Source organism: Glandiceps talaboti, chromosome 22, assembly GCF_964340395.1.
Source record: "Glandiceps talaboti chromosome 22, keGlaTala1.1, whole genome shotgun sequence".
Lineage (NCBI taxonomy): Eukaryota > Metazoa > Hemichordata > Enteropneusta > Spengelidae > Glandiceps > Glandiceps talaboti.
Genome location: NC_135570.1, coordinates 8,082,019 through 8,101,270, shown reverse-complemented (window position 1 = coordinate 8,101,270; position 19,252 = coordinate 8,082,019). Strand labels below are relative to the sequence as shown.

Genomic DNA, 19,252 nt, shown 5'->3' with positions numbered 1-19,252 from the left:
GTGTGACAGTGAGGGCGCCTGATCCTAGGTACTGAGTCAATATTTCAGATCGGCAGCTAGTTGGGACTGTTTGTCGGGTAAAAACGATCGACTTATTACGTAAGAGATGAAAAAATGTCAGTTTCTTTTGTATTGTCAACAGCAACAGGTGTCCATGGCCCAAGTAAATCGTATTTTCAAAGTTTTTATTGCAGAAACACAAAATTTAGGAGGGATTTTTGATAAGTTAAGATAAATATATATATGCGATGGGAAACTATTCAATGAAAGTGTCTAGAGTGAGTGATGTGTTAGGACACACAATTTCAAACAGCTTGAACGAGCTACCGATCTGAAATATTGATTCAGGATGATGGTACGCCTTGATGCGGCGCCCTCACACACCACTCACTCTTGACCCGTTTTATAAAATCCTCAAAAAGTTTATTCATGAGGCTACGAAACTCAAAATTACGGGTATCAGATAGCATCACAGACAAGATAGAAACATAACAAGAATTGCTATTAGGCCTAGGTGTTATTAGGGGGACTACAAGCTCGGTAATCGTCTCTGGTAGTTTGCAATGTTTTCTTTTGTGCAAACAAGGGCCGAAGGTTACCGAGAATTCCGTGATTTGCTCTTCGGGAACCATCGGCGTCGCATGCTGTGACAAAGCAAAGACCGATGGTTCCCGAAGAGCAAAAAGGAGCAAATCACGGAATTGTCGGTAACGTTCGGCCCTTGTTTGAACAAAAGAAACCCTTGAAAAGTGACGATTACCGAGCTTGTAGTCCCCCTATGAACACCCCAACACCATACCCGTTTCTGATAGGTTTCTCCCTTTCCTATGATGCTAACTGATACCCGTAATTTTGAGTTTCATAGCCTCATGAATAATATTTTTTACAAATTTTGAAACTTGTCTAGAGTTGAGTGATGTGTGAGGGCGCCGCATCACGGTGTACCATGCTGCAGCAATGGTTTCATTGTACTGGCTTGATTGTGACAATACGTCAGATCGGTATGTAGTTGCAGCTGTTTGTAGAGACTGTAAGTGTAAGATACGTCGTGACGTTTCGCCCTCACCGGCCTCCTCTCACATCTTTGCTTTCGTGGCGGCTAGCATTGGAGAGCAAATCACGGGTTTCTCGGCAACGTTCGGCGTATGTTTGAACAAAAGAGACCCTTGCAAACTCCAAGAGACGATTACCGAGCTCATAATCCCCCTATATCACATAAGTACATGTATGTATGTATATAAATTAATATATTTCTAATATCGTATTTTTTTTTTTAAAACTCTCCCGTCTGGAGACATTTTTATTCATTGTTTCACCAATACATTCCCCCACAGTAGTTGTGGCAGAATCTTTCAAAATAAAATAATAGTGGTGTGCTATAATGAAATATTATACCGTTACCTTTGTGAAGAAATTGAGTTTGATGTATACTGCCATCTACAGTTGACCTCATGTTTACCTTCGTCTTTCTTAGCCTGAGCATGGATGTATTAGTATATCCTTGGCTGGAGTAACGTTCACTTTTGAACTATAGTGATATATGTTTAAACAAAAAATATTCTCTTATTTTTTGAAACCATATTTTTGTTTAGGTAAACATGCATACCCTATTTTCTAAAGTCATGTTATTGGACACACTTTATTTTGTCTAAATCAGTGATGGGGCAAGTGAATTGTACATGGGAAGTGTGTGCAAGTCAGTGATGGGGCAAGTGAAATGTACATGGGAAGTGTGTGCAAGTCATTGATGGTGCAAGTGAAATGTACATGGGAAGTGTGTGCAAGTCATTGATGGGGCAAGTGAAATGTACATGGGAAGTGTGTGCAAGTCAGTGATGGGGCAAGTGAAATGTACATGTGAAGTCTGTGCAAGTCAGTGATGGGGCAAGTGAAATGAACATGTGAAGTCTGTGCAAGTCACTGATAGGGCAAGTGAAATGTACATGGGAAGTGTGTGCAAGTCACTGATGGTGCAAGTGAAATGAACATGTGAAGTATGTGCAAGTCACTGATAGGGCAAGAGAAATGAACATGGGAAGTGTGTGCAAGTCACTGATGGTGCAAGTGAAATGAACATGTGAAGTCTGTGCAAGTCATTGATGGGGCAAGTGAAATGAACATGTGAAGTCTGTGCAAGTCATTGATGGGGCAAGAGAAATGAACATGGGAAGTCTGTGCAAGTCATTGATGGGGCAAGAGAAATGAACATGGGACAGGGCTCGAATAAAATGCAAAATACGCACAAATAAATTGATGTGAATTTCAGTATATTTATCTCTTTCACATTCAGTAGTAAAAGCACACAATACATTCCAAAGTTTTAAAAAATAAATAATAATTTTAAAGTATCCACTAAATTTGGAATCAGAAATACAAGTTACAACAGAAGCAGCGGACAATTATTCGCAACATTTGTTACCACAAGAGATGAAATGTCTTTAAAAGAAAATGATGTCTCAAAAAATCTACATTCATTATAATTGACTACATTGTTCACGAAGGATTGGGTGGGTGAGATATCATTAAACTGTGCTGTGATGGCAGCGTGATTCAGAACTTACTTACACAGTACAAAGATGTGTACAATTTAAATGAGTACTCAACATACAGATATAAAGTTCACACAGATATTATACAAGTTAAAATTTGTGCAAGGACTGTCTTAGATAACCCAAGCATTTTCAAGTACATTATTTTGTATTCTGAACTCAAAATATTGGAACATTCCAATCTTATTAAGTGAAATTTCATTGGTCGGTTCAAATTACCATGGCAACAATACCTAGCAACCAATCTGATTGGTTTAATTGCTGATAGACAATTAGATATTATTCTGTTGTACAACAAAAATAATGAGGAAGATCAGGGCATTGTCATAAGTTTGGAACAATAAGAAACACACACTTTTATGTTAATTAAGAGTGTGTGGTGTCTATTTCATCTATGTAATTATACCATGTGCATTACAAGTTCATTGTACTGAAGGAGATAAATTTTGTGGTGTCATTCTCGCCAGCCAGAGCAAATTTTTCTGCTGACGTAAATGAGGCTAGTGGGTTGTGACAATGGTCGACGCATCAATCTACAATTCTACCACGAGAAAGATTATTTTACTCGTTTCTGTAATCATATTGTTTTTTAAGCTGAATTTTTAAGCTGCATATGTGTAAAAGCTTCTTCCACGGATATAAGTCCTGCTAACATACATTAGTTGTCATATTTCTATATTCAGCTGTTTTAAAAAGGTGTTGTCAACCATTGCACTGAATATGGCAGGCTGAATGGACGAGATATTTACAAGTAGCGTCCACTTTCCCATTGAAGTGTTCACCAAACTAAAGTGCGCCCTCAACATGTCCTGAATTGCTTCTCCGCCAAACATTTCCCCTTATTGCACTGACGTGACGCTAGCATAGATGAAGGACGAGTCAGGGGGTAGTCACATGGTATAACCACATCAATGAATATTAATTCCCATCATGCATCAGGTGAAATGAGAATTCTAAAATCAACATGTCAATTGAGAATTCTAAAAATGTATGGCTACATGTGAATTCTAGAACTGTAAAAGACAACCCAACTTTACACACTGTCCCACTTTTTGTATATAATTTATTAATGTTGTACTTGTAACTCAGTGTGACCGCTGTTTGCCCTCCACCTTTACAATATCATAGTTGACATAAAATTTGCCAACCATTTCTGTCTATCTTTTCTTCAAACAATGAAAATGTTTTACTGAGAACTTCCCACTACAAGTGGTCTACAACTCAAATCACTAGTCAACAGCTAACAGCTAGAAATCTATGTGGTCCTTATAGGGAAGGGGGTTATTCTGTTTCAAAGGTCACTGAAGTATAATACTGTCATCAGATTGGCTATATTGATGTGTGCACTCTAGGGTTCAAAGGTTACTGAAGTACAGTACTGTTATCTGATTGGTTGAAATGTTTCCATAGTAACAATGACATCAAATAATGCTCCAATGAGCTCCTACCCCAATCATTATATGATTCTTTCATTAGTTCCATATACAAATGAATTAAATCTGTTAAAATTCTTCTCCCTTCTGAATACCACCATAAGTTAGCTCTACAAAAAATAAGACTCCGAGGACTTATAATTGTTGATTGAATATCTCAAAATGCTGTAAAACAGAGTCAGCATATCACACGATTCATCATTTGATTTTAAATAGAAACATCTTTGATTGTTATTATATATCTCTCTCTCCGTAGGAATAAAACTTTTTGACTATATCTACAATCTGTTCTGAGCGCTGTACAAAATTCAAGCATCTAAATACACGAAGAAAATTTGGCCAAAAGGCCACTTTTTTTTTTTTAAAAAGGAAATAATTTATACATCTTCTAAGAAAGTTAGACAACACAGTGTTAGTAAGATGACTATGCAGAGGGAATAAGTGATGCTTTAACATCAACAAATTGAAGACACTGTAACTTACTTTTCAGTTCAAATCTTTATCACCATTCTGATAAATATAAAGCTGCCATTTTCAGGACAAAAGTTCAAATATTTAACTTAAAAAATGGAGTTTGGGTTCGACTTTGATAAAAGTGAGGAGATTCCTCCTAAAATTCTGTAATCATAAAAATTTGTTATGAACACCGCACTATAATTGTCATGACAACGACAACAACATGGATAGCTACAGAAATATACAACTATCAAAATACCTGATACGTAAAAAACTTTGAAAAAGATGGAAAGTGGCATTAAAAATGAGTATTGTCCAGTTGTTTGGAATTAAGTTGATTTAACTTAACAGACATTTAAGTATAGAAGGAAAGACATCCTTGTTCTGTAGTAGAAAAGTCTTACATCCATTTCTGATATGGACCTGTTACTGTAGTGAAAGCATACGGTTTCAATGTTACTAAGCTATCTGTTGTCAAGGTGATGGCCTGTTTGACAGGTACGCAAGTGACTTCACTTTCTTTAATACACGTTGTATTCTCCTTCTCCGCCACTTCTGTTTCCACGGCGATGCGAGCTTTCTTTCTACCACGTGTCGGTGTCAATGGTATGCTTTCTCCCGCTGCTCTTGCTGCTTCCTCGGCTTCTAACTGTCTGTTAGCCATCTTGAGTTCGTACTCTTCATAGCCGTGATTCCTATAATTCATATGTTTATGATGGTAAAAGACCAATGCAATCCTTGTGGGGTGAGAACGGTTTGGTTTTCTTAAAGCCGTGGTGGCATGCAGTTCACGTTTTGCAACTTCAAACAGTACAGCTCCATGCTGTAATGCTAGTGCTACTCCCCCTATGTCGGGATCAGCAAAACAGTGTTCACTGTCAGAGTAACTGACTTCATCCTTAGACACTGGAACACTATTGGGTAGATATCCCATATTTGTTGCCATGGCAAAATTCTCCCGTGGCATATTTTGTCCGTGTACTCCAATGGAATGTGACAGTATTGCAGGGTTTGCCGGAAGTCTTTGATAGCCAATCAAACCAGACATTTGTGCCGGGTCTTGTCGCGAGCTGTGGGCTGGGTCTTGTCGAACACCCTGGGGCAAATCTTGTCGCATGCCTTGAGGTGTGTCTTGTCGTGCACTCTGGACAGAATCTGGTCGTACACCCTGGGCTGAGTCTGGCCGCATGCCATGAGCTAAGTCTTGTCGCATGCCGTGAGAATCTTGCGCAGAATACTGTGGAGTGAGAGGGCGATAGGCAGCTTGTCCACCCATTGCCAGTAGATCTGAGTGAGGTATTGATGGATTCTGATTGGCTATGAGTCCATCTGATCGGCTTATTTCCTTTGATTTTGTAGTACTTTCTAACTTACGTTGAGGAATGACTCCATTGGGTAAAGGTTTGACACAATCTTTATTTGATGCCAGTAGTGCTTTGACTTGTTCATTAGGATCATTGTGTTTTTGTCTTTCCACAGAGTTGTTATGCTGATCTTTGTTCCCATGGTGATCAGCTCGTGCATGCAAATTAGAAACATCAGGTTTTACATCTTCAGGCTGTTCTACAGGAAATCCATGATAGCCCATAAGTCTAGGATCAATCATTCCTCCTCCTCGGGGAAACATTCCCATTCCGTGCAAGCCTGGCATACGAGAGTCCATATACCCTTGTTGTCCAAAAACGGGAAAATAAGGGTAGCCAAACGGATACATTCCTGATCGAACACCGTGAAGAAATCCTGGCGGTGCACCCCAAGGAAACATTCCGTTAACAAGCATGGGATGGTGACCAGCTAGTTCATTCATTCCCGGTCGTATTCCTGCTGGCACCTCTCCTCGATACATAGCCATCATTTCTGGTCTCATGGCTAACTCAGGCCTAGGCCAGCCTGGAGTTGGCTGATGATTCTGATGTTCACTAGTACTATTATTATTGTCACTGGATGAGTTCATGCCTTGATGTTCATGTTTAAATGTACCAGAAGCAGTTCTTTTTTCCCCACGCTGTTCTTGTTTATTTGGTTGCAGCATTTGCTGTTGTTGATGCTGTAAGTTGATTGGTTGAGGAATTGAATGTCCTTGTTGTTGTTGTTGTTGTTCAGGTTGGGGGTAAATCCTCTTCTGTTCTATTGGAGTCGGTTTAGGCAGTGGAATACCTTTTTCATGTTTAGCTTCACTGTCCTGGTGACCGTGATGGTGGCTTGTAGCTGACGCCGCCGCCACCGTAGTACTGCTACTGTTTGAACTATTTGCATGCGAATGACTTCCTTTTCTCCCCTTTTTCTCTACAATCTGATCTTTGGGTTTTTTACGGAGTTCTCTTCTGAAAGAGGTTAAAACTTCTAGGGATCCGTTTCGGACTTTTTCCTGTTGGCCTTCCGCACTGCCGAACTCATCTACGGGTGCTACTCTGTACATTGGTAATATATGTAGTTGTTCATCTGTCTCTGGTGCTTTCTTTATCGTTCTGTTTTCATCCTTTGTTAAGGTTAACAGCTGTGAATATAGAAAGATTATAATTAATAACTGACCACAAAAATCACCTTTTGTAGATCAAACGAATTCCAATATTAGGGGGAGGCCCATGACTGAAAAGAAACAAAATGCTGTTTGGAAGATTTTTAAACCTAATAAATTAACAAATTCATGCCACAATCTATTATTTTCATTTATTTCAAAAATATAAGCAACTGTGTTTTAATAATGAAAGGTTTTATAGCACTATTTGCTATCTGAATTTTATCTTTAAAAGTTTGAAATCAAAAGAAAATTAATTTGCTCAGCGCATTTTGAGTGCATCTCATTGACAATGGGTGCGAAAGATAGCCCCAACGGCCACTTGCGATGAGTGCTTTAAATTCACCATTTTCTATTGACTCTTCATATCTGCATGAAAACTGCATGGAAATTGACGAATCAAAAGGTTGCTTTTAAAAGAACTTGGTTTCAGGATGTTTTCAAAAAATTGACAACGGATCAACGAGATTTCAATTCTGTATTTTTCTGCCAATTTTCAGGGTGATCTGATGAAGAAAAATGCACAGATCGAATGTTTTGACAACACAGGGTATGGAGCCAACTGAAAGAATTCAAACATGGTGACGACTGCCAAGTATGTTACTGCTACACTGTGTGCAGCGTGGATTAGATCCCCTAACGTAAGTATTGTGCACACTACCGTTTTTGAGTTTTCAAGTTTGTTTTTCATTTTGTCATAATAATTATCCCCTTTTCATCAATTTATCTGGCAATAAGAGATTTGAGAATACATTTCTCAGCAAATGCACTGTCCACTTCAAATACACATATAAATGCACTTCCAGGTTTTCAAGCCTGTGGATATCATACATTTATCATATTTTACGTGATCAGTAAGGATAGTTGTGTTGTGTCAGTTTTCCACCCAGTTTTTGTCCATAGCAATTACATGAAATATAGATATCATTATTGAATAATACACTCTATATATCCCAGGTCATACTGATAACTGTTTTGACTTTCAACACACCATGCATGAACACATTATAATTTGTTGACGTTGAGTTGTTATTTTTTATTGTGGTGATACTGCATGGTGATGAACACTTGTATGCCGTGCTTCAAACAATGTGTCTGTTCTTGTAAAATTTAATATGTATTGTGGAACATATCTCTGCATATCTAGTACTTATAATGTATAGTACCTTGTAATACCTTCTTACTACTATCAAATCTGATACATAATCAGCAATGCAGTAACTCTGGCCACTGCCTTCCTCTCATTAAACAATTTACCCTTGTGTCTATCATATTTTACTGTATATGTGTAATGCACTATACTAATTGCAATGTTTTCATGGGTCTTGCACTGTGCACAATTGGAATTACAAACATTCCTTGACAATCAAGACTTTTGTACTAATTGATCATGAAGAGGCAAACAAAAAAGAAGAGAAAACATGAATGTAATCTTATTGTTTAAATTTCACTATTTTCTGATTCACAGACTTGACTGTTTTGGATCCCACTTGAAGCTTGGTGATATCTATGGCTATAAACCAAGTACAAAATTTACTACTCAAGGAAAAAAGGACAAGTAGTGGATGCAGAACTGATCACATTCTGTCTAATAGTGGTGAAACTGTTGACAGCAGTGGTGCCATGTACTGATTGTAGAAAGTCCAGGTATGTTATTTACTGGCCTTTTTATGTGTTTGAGAAAATGACAAGTCCAGATGTCAGATTAGAATTGAACAACTTCACACTGGTGTTTTGCCGTCTCACTCTTGATGTCTTATTCCTGGTAAAGAATTGCCTCGCCTATGGTCATTGTTAATTGATAATATTAGCAGAGTAAATTTTCCACATGATAAAATCAAAGCCACAACTCTTTCTGATAGACCAGTATATGTACATGTATCCTGAATAAGACATCTTCATCTTGTGTTCAGTTAAAGATTTGGCATTCAAATTTGAAATTCAAACACTTTATTAAGACAAGACAACCAAACCAAACTTATTCTATCTCAAACCATACTTCTGCATTAACTTTGTAGTTGGTGATTTAGATCACCATTTTGCCTGTTTACTAAAGCATGTTTCAGTATCATTGTGTGTGTGTTATTGTGTGTCTGTCTGTCAAATATATTCCACTGATATCTCAAGAACTGCTAGCCCAAACATAGAAAGGGAGCATGGTATATGGATGACAGCAATATTAGATTCTAGTTTCCAATCAGTGCTAAAATTAGACTGAGCTTATTCCATGGAATAAATTGTGTAAATTAAGGTGGCAAGTTAAGGTATATCTGTCTGTGTCAAATATTTGCATGCCTGTACACACACACACACACACACATGGGTCGAATCAGAAAGTGCTTGTCCACCAAAAAAGACATTTATTTTGCTTTGACAAATAAAACAATATGTTTAGTGTTAATCAGACTTAGACAAGTTAGTTTTCATCATCTGATGACAATACAAGATCATCATGTCATCTACCATTTCCAGTTTGATTTTCACTTGGACTTTGTTTGTAGTTTTTAACATAAACCTAGCAAATCTAAGGAGACTCATTGTGCAATTTGTACAATCATAGTGCTTGTACTTGAAGGAAACAGCGCAGTTACAGCGCCCTCATTTGACCAAAATCAATGTGTTCTTGACTCAGATCTCAAGAGATTTTGTATGATGTATATATAAACAAAATGGTGGCCTACATGAAACTGATTGTAATCGTACCATACGATCATTTTTTAGATTAGTTATTATCAAAAGATAACTTTAAAAAAAATTCTGTAGGTACAAAAAAGTTTTATTTTTATTAAAATGAGTGATTAGATGTTTTAAAGTTGATAATCTTGTGAATCTCTACTTACCCAGGGCAAATAAACGGCTATTATTTCGAACCCTGACATACATCCATTCATCCACACAGAGAAATACACACAAACACATACAATTCAGCAGGAAGGTAGTAGTGGCCACTGTACAACATTTTACCGACAACTCTCTCTGATTTGTAGTGTTGGACATCATCTCTTTGAAGTCAGACAAATCTCACCAGTGTATAGGGTTTTGTAATAACATTTTTTCCAATTGGCAAGCGTAGAATTGCCACTGATGAGTTTCTGAATACCCATTTTCATCGGTTCTGGTATCAGTGATTTATTGTAGAAGGAGTAGCAATTTTAGGAATTTGTCAGCAGAATATTTGCGACGAAACTAAGGAAAATATATGCACCTGTTATGACTTTGCCAAAGATATAGATTTATTTGAATAGGTATGACAAAAGAAATTTACATACTAAAACTCATCATACACACTGACTACCCAAGTTATTGACAGCACATGCTTAATTTAGTTGTTAGTTCATTTTTATACAAAATTTAGAACTTTATTTTTGATTCCTAAGCGTTCTTTTGCTACATATTAATTATGCTTAAAATGTTGAAAAGTATGGATTATTGAAAAAGTTATAAAATAAGGAACCTCCAAGCATACCAATCAGAGAGAGTTGTGGGTAAGACATTGTACAGTGGTGGCCAGATGGTAAAACTATTGGATTTAATGAAGTGACATTGTGGAAACATGTGTAGTTAGTTGCACACCATTTTGTTAGAGATATCTGATGTTGTGTTTCATGTCCTCTTTATAAATTCTTTCAATTCAGATTTAACAAGTTAACCTGGCATGGAGTAATACCAGAAAAGAGGTGTGGCTTAAAGTTGGTGGGGATAAAGGAAGAGAATATATGAAGACCTGTCTTGAAGTCTGCAATGTTAACCATCCAAATTCTATCAACATGTTCCAAGGAAATAACAGCGACGGAATTGATGGTTGAAGTAACTATTGTGGAGGAAAGTGCTTTATCAAAAGTTCACCATTTCATTTTATTTGTCAAATACGTAAAAAGTTCAGGGTCAGATAATTTTTTTGCTTAGGTCTTACAAGGTACAACACCTGTATAACAATAGGATAGGCTACGTATCTAAAGTTTTACAGCTGTACAAAGTGATGTCTAATTGCATGTTTATTCGATTTCATCATTCGATAAATCTATCCAAACAATTGTCCAACACTGTTTATTTTTAACCTTATGTCCCACCCATCATAAAATATTACTTAGGTAGATTCCATCATTGGAATAGTGCACCTATCAACAAACTTTGACCTCTCTCACTGATGTTCAGGTATTTCCCCATAAACTGAGTGAAAGGGGAATATTTGGACTGCTTTCGTGATTTTTTGAATTTGAGGCAGGAACTGACACAATCTGATTTTGATTTGTGTAGCTGTACCCTAATGAAAGTGCAATTTCAACCAGTTCCTGGTGGATAAAATCAACTTCTGACATCCACAATGTCTAATGAATATATTTTGTTGGTTGTCTGATTCATAAAATAATTCTCTGGTTGCAGCCAGAACAGGTAGAAGTTGAAGTATCTATGGGTTAGAATCCTTTTATAGCGCTTTCAACTCAGTCTGGAATGAAAATGCTAGGTTACATGGTTTGTCTCCACATTTACTACAATAGGAATATGTTGTTGAAGTTACAGTACAACTCAAAGAGAGAATTTGGACTATAGACATTAGGGTGCTCACATTTAGGAGACAAATGGTTCCTGTACTTATGATTGAATGAAGTAAACTTATAGAAAACTTCTACAGTGTGTCATTTCATATTTTACTGCTATTTACATGCAGACATAGCTTTATAGCCTGGTAGAGGGCGCTAATCACTTCTGAGCCAGAACCTGCTTCCAAACAGCACTCCTTGATCAACAATAGGATGACCCTCACAGTTGCAACAATATGAAATATAAACTTACCACTGTGCAGCCATTGTTCATGTTGTGCTGGTCTTTGTGACTGTGAGCGCAGAAATCAACACATGCTGTCACGCCAGTGAATGGTCGGCCCTCCCCATGACCAAGTCGACACTCTAATGCATCTTTTTCATTCATAGTCTGAAAGACAAATAAATATGTTGTACTATTCATACTAGCACTCCTCTATCTTTCTTGGCAGATGGAATTTTCCCTTTCAGCTGTGTTTGAAGTCCAAGATTTACTCACACAAACTTATTTTATAACTGGCATCTTACAGATTTCATACAATGAAAAACTTTAAGTAAGTCAACAAATGTTCCTCAGTTAATTGATAATTAAAGTGGGCCATATGGATGAGGATTTTTAATTTCATCATGGCTTCCTACTTGAAAAATTAATGTGAAAAAACATATACTAAGTCCTTGTTTGTAACTCAATACATTGCAAATGATTATAATTTGTAAATTAACAAATGTTTTAACTTTTTGCAATGTATTGACTTACAAACACAGACTTAGTCAATGTTGTTTCACATTGATTTTTCAAGTAGGAAGCAATGATATAATTGTTTATAAATTATAAATACCCAATTCTCATCCATACAGCAACTTTAATGACGTTATAAAGACATAAATACCAATGGCTATGTTCATGGTCCCAAAATAATTGAGATAATCCGAGGTTTTTGGGTCTTCATTTCAATATTTAGCTAGTTTCGTCAAATTACTTATACTTACTAAGAAATCACATAGCTATTCAAACTTACCTGATTGCTATAGGATTCTGGTGCAATCTTCTTGTACAATGGTCCTATGTCAGATGCTAGTCCTTGCAACTTTTGTTCAAGTATTTCTTCATGCTGTAAAGTTGAATAAAATAGAAGACATATCAATATGGTGCTATCTTTAAATCTATTTCACTGTCTGATCGTGTAAGGATTTACAAAAACTTTTGGTAAGCGATAAGTCTTTCACATTGGATCTTCCTTTCGATTTCCGTTCTCTCAAGACCTATCTCTTCAAACTTTCATCTTAACGTTCTCCAATTGTCTTTTTATCATTATACTTATTAATTTGAAAGTGGAAGCAAGACCTCTCTGTCTTTGCAATCATACCAGGACTACATTCCTATGTATTTATAAATCACATTATCTTCAATATTCAATTCAAACAACTAACCTTCCTTCAATTTTAACTTTGGGTTGAAAATAAAACAGTTTTCTATTCTGTTCACACAAATCCCTTAACCTCCAAAATTAGCCATGGTGGCACTCTACTTACTTTTGGGGTATACATGGTATAAGTTACTCAGTTAATCATAGAGCACTGCTGCATTCCTTGATGTCAGAACAATACGAAAAACATCCCTGATTTACACTTCTACAGAATACAAGGAACCAAGCTCTTAAGAAACGGTACTATGAGGTGATGATATTCTCAATTTCCTGTTTGTAGTCTGGAATGGCCAATTATTTCAACCCCCCCCCCCCCCCTCCTCATAATAATCACACTAGAATATCACAAAAAGGGTTGACTTACCTCTTTGCAGTCAGAGGAAGTGGAAAGTTTGAATTTTTTGGGTGTTTTACTCCTAGCAAATTTACATCCATTATAGTACATGGACCAAGAACAACCAAAGGAAAATGATGCCCCACAGGAGTCTGAATCAAACCCCTGGCATGCACACGTCTTCCTGTAAAGTACAAACCAGAAATACTAGAGTTAATCAACCTAGCATACAGTCTATTCACAGGTACAAAATGTCATTGTTCAGGTGTTAATGGGTTAATGATCAAATATTTCTGTTAGGCCTAAAAAATAATTGTTTGGTTCCGGTTACCCAACGTATTCAAGAACAAAATAACAAAACAGCAAAGATTCTAAAGTTTCATGAGAAATAGTGGATGCCAAAACTGATATCAACTTAAAAAGACAATATAAAACTGTTCTTCCAATCTGTAATGGCTATACATCTGATGAGAAGAAGCCAATAACACAGAGACCATTGGGAAAATAATGGAAAACCTGAACTAGACACTCGCACATCAAAAAAAATAAATATATAATAAAATAAAATGAAACATCTACCTACCCTACCTATTCTAAAATTGAGCGTAATCAGAACCACACACTTTTTTTTGTTAGGCCTTAAGAAGTCAAATATTATATGCTAATAGGGTTAAAAGATCATGTGTTCCTGGGAACATTAAGATAGAAAAATACAATGAACAGACATGTTGTCATGACAACGTTTACTTCTTGAAGGTATCTCCTATTATTTCATGGTAATAAAATATGAAGAGATTGTTAGATTCCCACGTGTCGCTAGGGGCAACTGATTGTATCTACTTACTCCTCATTGGTTCCACATCGCCTTACAGTTGGTTGGCCATGCTGTGACAAAGTACTTGACAACCAGGAGTACAGATGATCTGCCTTCTCCCTAGCAACACCCTCCCATGCTACTATGGCAACAATAATTACTGCAGTGGGGCAGTGATGGCCAATACGATGGCGTACAACAGTCAACACTTTCTCCTCAACACCGGATCTTCTGATGATCTGTAAAAAAAATTCAGAAAAAAAAAGTGTTTTCTTTTTGCAAGTCTTTCTCATCCTCAGTGATTTTTTATGGAATCATTGACTGTTGCATAGTTAGATCAGCTGGGTTGGAATCTGTAAGTACTTGGGTGCAGTCTCTGCATTGCCTAATATAGGTAAGTCCTTAGGGTAAGATTTATACCATGACTGCCTCTTAACCTAGCTGTATATCTAAATTGGACCTGGTAGGATTAAGGTTGCAATATGAATGCTTTAATCTGACTGAGGCATAGTTGTGTTCACAATTTTGCCCAATGACTTTAGCCAGTCAGAAACAAACGGCATTGATGGGGCTCGAACCTGCAACCTGCAGATTCCAAACCAGCCACTCAAAGCATTTGCCCATCAAGACTTCACCATACATTAAGTACATACTATTGGTAGTTATAGTCAACATACAAAAAAACAACCCAAGTTTATGGTGAGAATGTAGAATCCTGAACACATCTCATTACTGGATGGTAGGATGAGTTATTATCTCCAATGAAAGACATTTAATCACGTGCTTCATCAACACCAAATACAACTAATCAATAGTCATTTATTTTAGAACAAACAGACTTTCACAAAACAATGGAAATCCACAGAAAAACTCACTACAAAAGAAAAGGACATCTTGGACTATTGAATATTTGATGTGATTATGTAACACTAACAGCTTCTATCAACCTACCCATTTAGCTATTGGACATCCCAATGAACCTTTGCCTTCTTTCCCTGTATAGATTATATTCTCTATCCGCACTGCTTTGCCTGTTTCACCAAACCTACAAACAAAATAAAAAAATGGTGAAAATCTCATACTTTGAGTTGAAGCAATGGAAAGAAAAAGTCTGCAGTTGCAGTAGAGTCATGGATATTGATGACTTAAAGGACCATGTTTCAATCCCAGGTCATCACATTAGTGTTATCTTAATAAGCATTACATGTGATCATTCTTTTGTTCTGGCTGAACTTTATCTAAAGCTATGCGAAACAAACTGTTTTTACACCTAGATTTCATCCTAATTCGAAATGGGCCTTTAGTAGCACATCCATACATACACTGACAAATATACATACACTTGTGCTAAAAAATCTTCTTATTTACAGCCTGGCAAATTTAATTAAACTCAGATTACGGCTCAAACCCAGCTGTGGTAAGAGGTAAACAGTTTAACCAATCAGTACCCAAATATTTGTTGGCTCAAAAGTACCAGGTACCATGTATGCATAGGTTTAACAATGTGAGAGTCGTAGTAGTAAAGTTGCCATGGAGATTGTATATCTTACCTCTCTTCCATCATTTGTCTAATTCCTGCCATCGAAGATGCAGCACCAAGGTGGGTATAATACGGCCCTTCATCCTTCTCATTCGGATTTTCTGAAGAAGAAAAAAAAACCAATCACATTACTTCTCTGACACATAATAAAATAAAGCAAATATACCACAGAGTCTTTTAGTGAATCTGTGTGTATCAAAATCAACAGACTATAGCTGCCTTGCATTTACTGCTCCACTAGTTTCCTCACCAAGTTCATGACCTAGATGTGACCCATGAACTTGGCATGCTAATGTATTGGAATTTCAGATCTCTTAAATATATTAGCTTGCCATGGAAGCCAACAAAACTGTACATCTTTGTTCTTACTGAAGGCAATTGTGACAACTAGGAACACAACATTTGAATAGAATATTTATAATTCTATATACATTTATTCTAAGATGACATCAGACATACAATCAAGGTCAAAGGTCATCAAGGTACATGAAAATATGAGGTCAATCCCTGATATTACCCCTTTGTTCATCATATCACCATGAGTTACAATTCGGCATCATGACACAAGTTATTAGACAAGTGTCACGTTGCCAAAACAGCACGAACGGTGATGCGATGACAAAAAATTGATATCAGGTAATAACCGATTTATATGCCTATATGCCTAATTTTGCCAAACGTCACTGAACTGTAATAGTTCAATTGTGCTAAAAATTACAAAACTACTGAACAGAAACCATACAGCTAAGATTTAAAGTTGGAGTTGATTATCTTTCCCTCCCTACGCTAATTACCAGTATTGTCATTAAGGGCAACAACAAGTAGCTAAAAATCTACCCGAGTCATTTTACCAGGGTTCACTTTAAATTTCTGTATTAGGCAACTGTGTCATTTTTCTGTTTTTGTTAAGGGCAGAAATCAATCAAAATCTAACTTTGTCATTTTACTTGGTTTCCCCTAAATTTATGTGTAATGCATAGAAAACTAAGTTTTACCAAGATTTACCCCTTTCTATTACTTGAGCTAACATTTGGAGATCTACTCACCAACACATCCACAGTTTGGAATTTGTAATCGGTCATCTTCAATACTATAATGCAACTTTTCAAGATTATGGGTTGGCGTTTCATCCTGATTGGAGGAAGAGGCAGTTGATGGCCTGGGTGGCGTTTGCAACGGTGATTTAGTATTTGGGGGAGTTCGTGGCCATGGTAACGGTGACTTGGTACTACTAGGGGGTGTTCTCCGAGGAGAATCCGTCATTGTTCTTGCAACCATAGGTGACGACATGTCCCTCCTCGGACTGGGTCCCCGAAACATGAAATTGTAATGTTCTGATTGCGACGTGATTGGACTCTCACTGCTCCGTGACTTTGTTGGTTCAAAGGTCATTTTACTGCTCATTGTCTGTGTTACTGATGGAGGTGTTGACACATTTTCCCTTGTATCCATAGCAACCGGTCTTTGCATAGTCATGTTTCTATCTATTGTCTTTTGCTCCCTTCTATTGTCGATATCAACATGAAATGATTGTCTTTCCATTGCTACAGGTAGTTTCTGAATATGTTCATAGCTAGGAATACTGCTTGTAACATTTGGTGCTGGAAACCCCCAACCGGGATGCGGTCGGGGTTGCTCTAATGGTTTGGAATTTTTCTCACTTTCTTTGACCTCTACGTGGTTGGGGTGAGTCGGCGGGAAAGACTTCTTGGCAAAAGATGAACTTAGAGATAACAGCGACTCGGCAGCAAGATCCACGGGTGATAATGTTTTTGTTTCTACGGGTGACGGTGTTTTCTTTCCAGAGGCATCCATCTTTACGTCCGGAGACTGTCTGTTTTCTCTCACCGTTATCTGTACTGGCTCCGGCGGCTGTCTCTCAATCTGAGCCCTGTTCACTTCCCTGGTTGCCATGGCAGCCATATCTGCTTGTCTTTTCGCGAAAGCGTCATGTGCATTTTTCTCCAGTATGAGTTGATTGGGTTGCTCCATACGAATTCCACAGAATGCATTGGTCACATGTAGATCAGGTGGGTACATACTCGCCACATGCTGAAAGTTCCTGAGATCCCCAACAGGGAGGGGATGACTAGAACGTTTTACTTGGGGGCAATTGTCTTTGACAGGCGGAGGGGGAGGGGGAGGTAGAGGAGCACTAGTCACAAATGCAACATTCTCTTTAGCAAAGGGTGGGTGTGGCAATCTGGGCTTAATGTGCATTGGAAGAGCTGGAGGATTTTGTACCTCCATGATTTGGTTGCCATGGTGACCATCTTGCACACCATTGGCTAATGGAGTTTCAATGCCAGTTCTAGGAATATTCATGTGACTTGTTGGTTTCACTTGTTCAGTTGTTAACGGCAGACTTGGGTTAGGTCCTGTGTTTTCCATTCCTACCTATAATAAAAATAACAGATACAGATTTGTCAGTACATTTTATTGAACTGAAATTGAAAATGGACCCCTCTAAATAATGGCATCTTCAAATTCATGTAAATTACGATCGAGGTAGAAATATGTAAATTATTCTTGACCAATAATATATTTTAGACAAATTACCATAGCAATATGGAACAGTCCTCTCGTAATATTTTTTGTTTGTTTTTAAATTGTTTTCATTGAGTTAATTAATGCATCTTCATTAATTTCAAATTATCACATGTTAATTATAATCAGTGTTGAAAAAAGTGTACACATCTATATTACCATGGAAACATGAAGACAAGTCATGAATTACAAATTATGAAATTGTGGACATAATATATGCAAATAATCAATATATGCAAATAAACTCACAAATAATCAATATATGCAAATAATGTCCAAATAATCAATATATGCAAATTATAATCAATGTATATGAACTAATATACAGATATTGATTTGCCTAGTATAGCATGACTTTCCCAGAATGCAATTAGACGCTAGCCGTTACCATAGCAGCAGCTCAATGTGACCTTGATATCATGTTATTATATTGTGGTTTACTGGATTTAATGTACACGAGACGAGGTCAAGGTAACATCATAGACAGAATTCATAGCACGTCAACAACCTATTATATCAAACACGTGATTGGAACTAAACTGTAAAGTGTTACTTCAAACACAAAGATATGACTTCTGTATAGATTTTTTATTACATTTATTGGCCTATATATCATTTTACTTCAGACAGAGAGATTTTAAAGTCTGTCTAGTTCCTATGCACAGATTTATGCATCATTTTACTTGCAGACACAGATCTAAATTCTTTCAGATGGATGTACATGTACACATTTATTCATCATTTTACTTTCAGACACACAGATCTAAATTCTTTCAGATGTACACATTTATGCATCATTTTCTTCAGACAGACAAATCTGAAGTTTTTCCATGTTCCTACTACTAAGATTGTATTTATCAGTTTACCTCTGACTAGCTTTCTACATGTATATATAGAGTTATGGTTATACATCACTTTTATTTTTACTTCAGACACAGAAAGTTGAATTCCTTCTACGTTCATATGTACTGAGATATGACGATGTCCCAACAACACACGACAATTTGGTAAAAAAATAATCTTAATAAATTTTAATCCCTTTGATCTAAATCATACATTTAGTGTAGTCATGACAACCACACATTTACAAGTA

General features: G+C 36.9%; 1 protein-coding gene across 4 annotated transcripts in view; it reads right to left on the bottom strand.

The window, feature by feature from the left end:
- Nucleotides 1-2,304: 2,304 nt before the first annotated feature.
- LOC144452166 (methylcytosine dioxygenase TET3-like) overlaps nt 2,305-19,252 on the bottom strand; it is a 55,703-nt gene continuing 38,755 nt past the window's right edge. For all 4 annotated transcript variants that reach the window (XM_078143208.1, XM_078143207.1, XM_078143206.1 and 1 more), the window contains 8 exons: nt 16,659-18,009; nt 15,623-15,713; nt 15,024-15,117; nt 14,103-14,311; nt 13,289-13,442; nt 12,517-12,609; nt 11,751-11,888; nt 2,305-6,935 (listed from right to left, as the gene is read on the bottom strand). In XM_078143208.1, the coding sequence (XP_077999334.1) occupies nt 4,839-6,935; nt 11,751-11,888; nt 12,517-12,609; nt 13,289-13,442; nt 14,103-14,311; nt 15,024-15,117; nt 15,623-15,713; nt 16,659-18,009 (4,227 nt within the window). In that variant the 3' untranslated portion in view covers nt 2,305-4,838. The remainder of the gene's footprint in view (nt 6,936-11,750; nt 11,889-12,516; nt 12,610-13,288; nt 13,443-14,102; nt 14,312-15,023; nt 15,118-15,622; nt 15,714-16,658; nt 18,010-19,252) is intronic.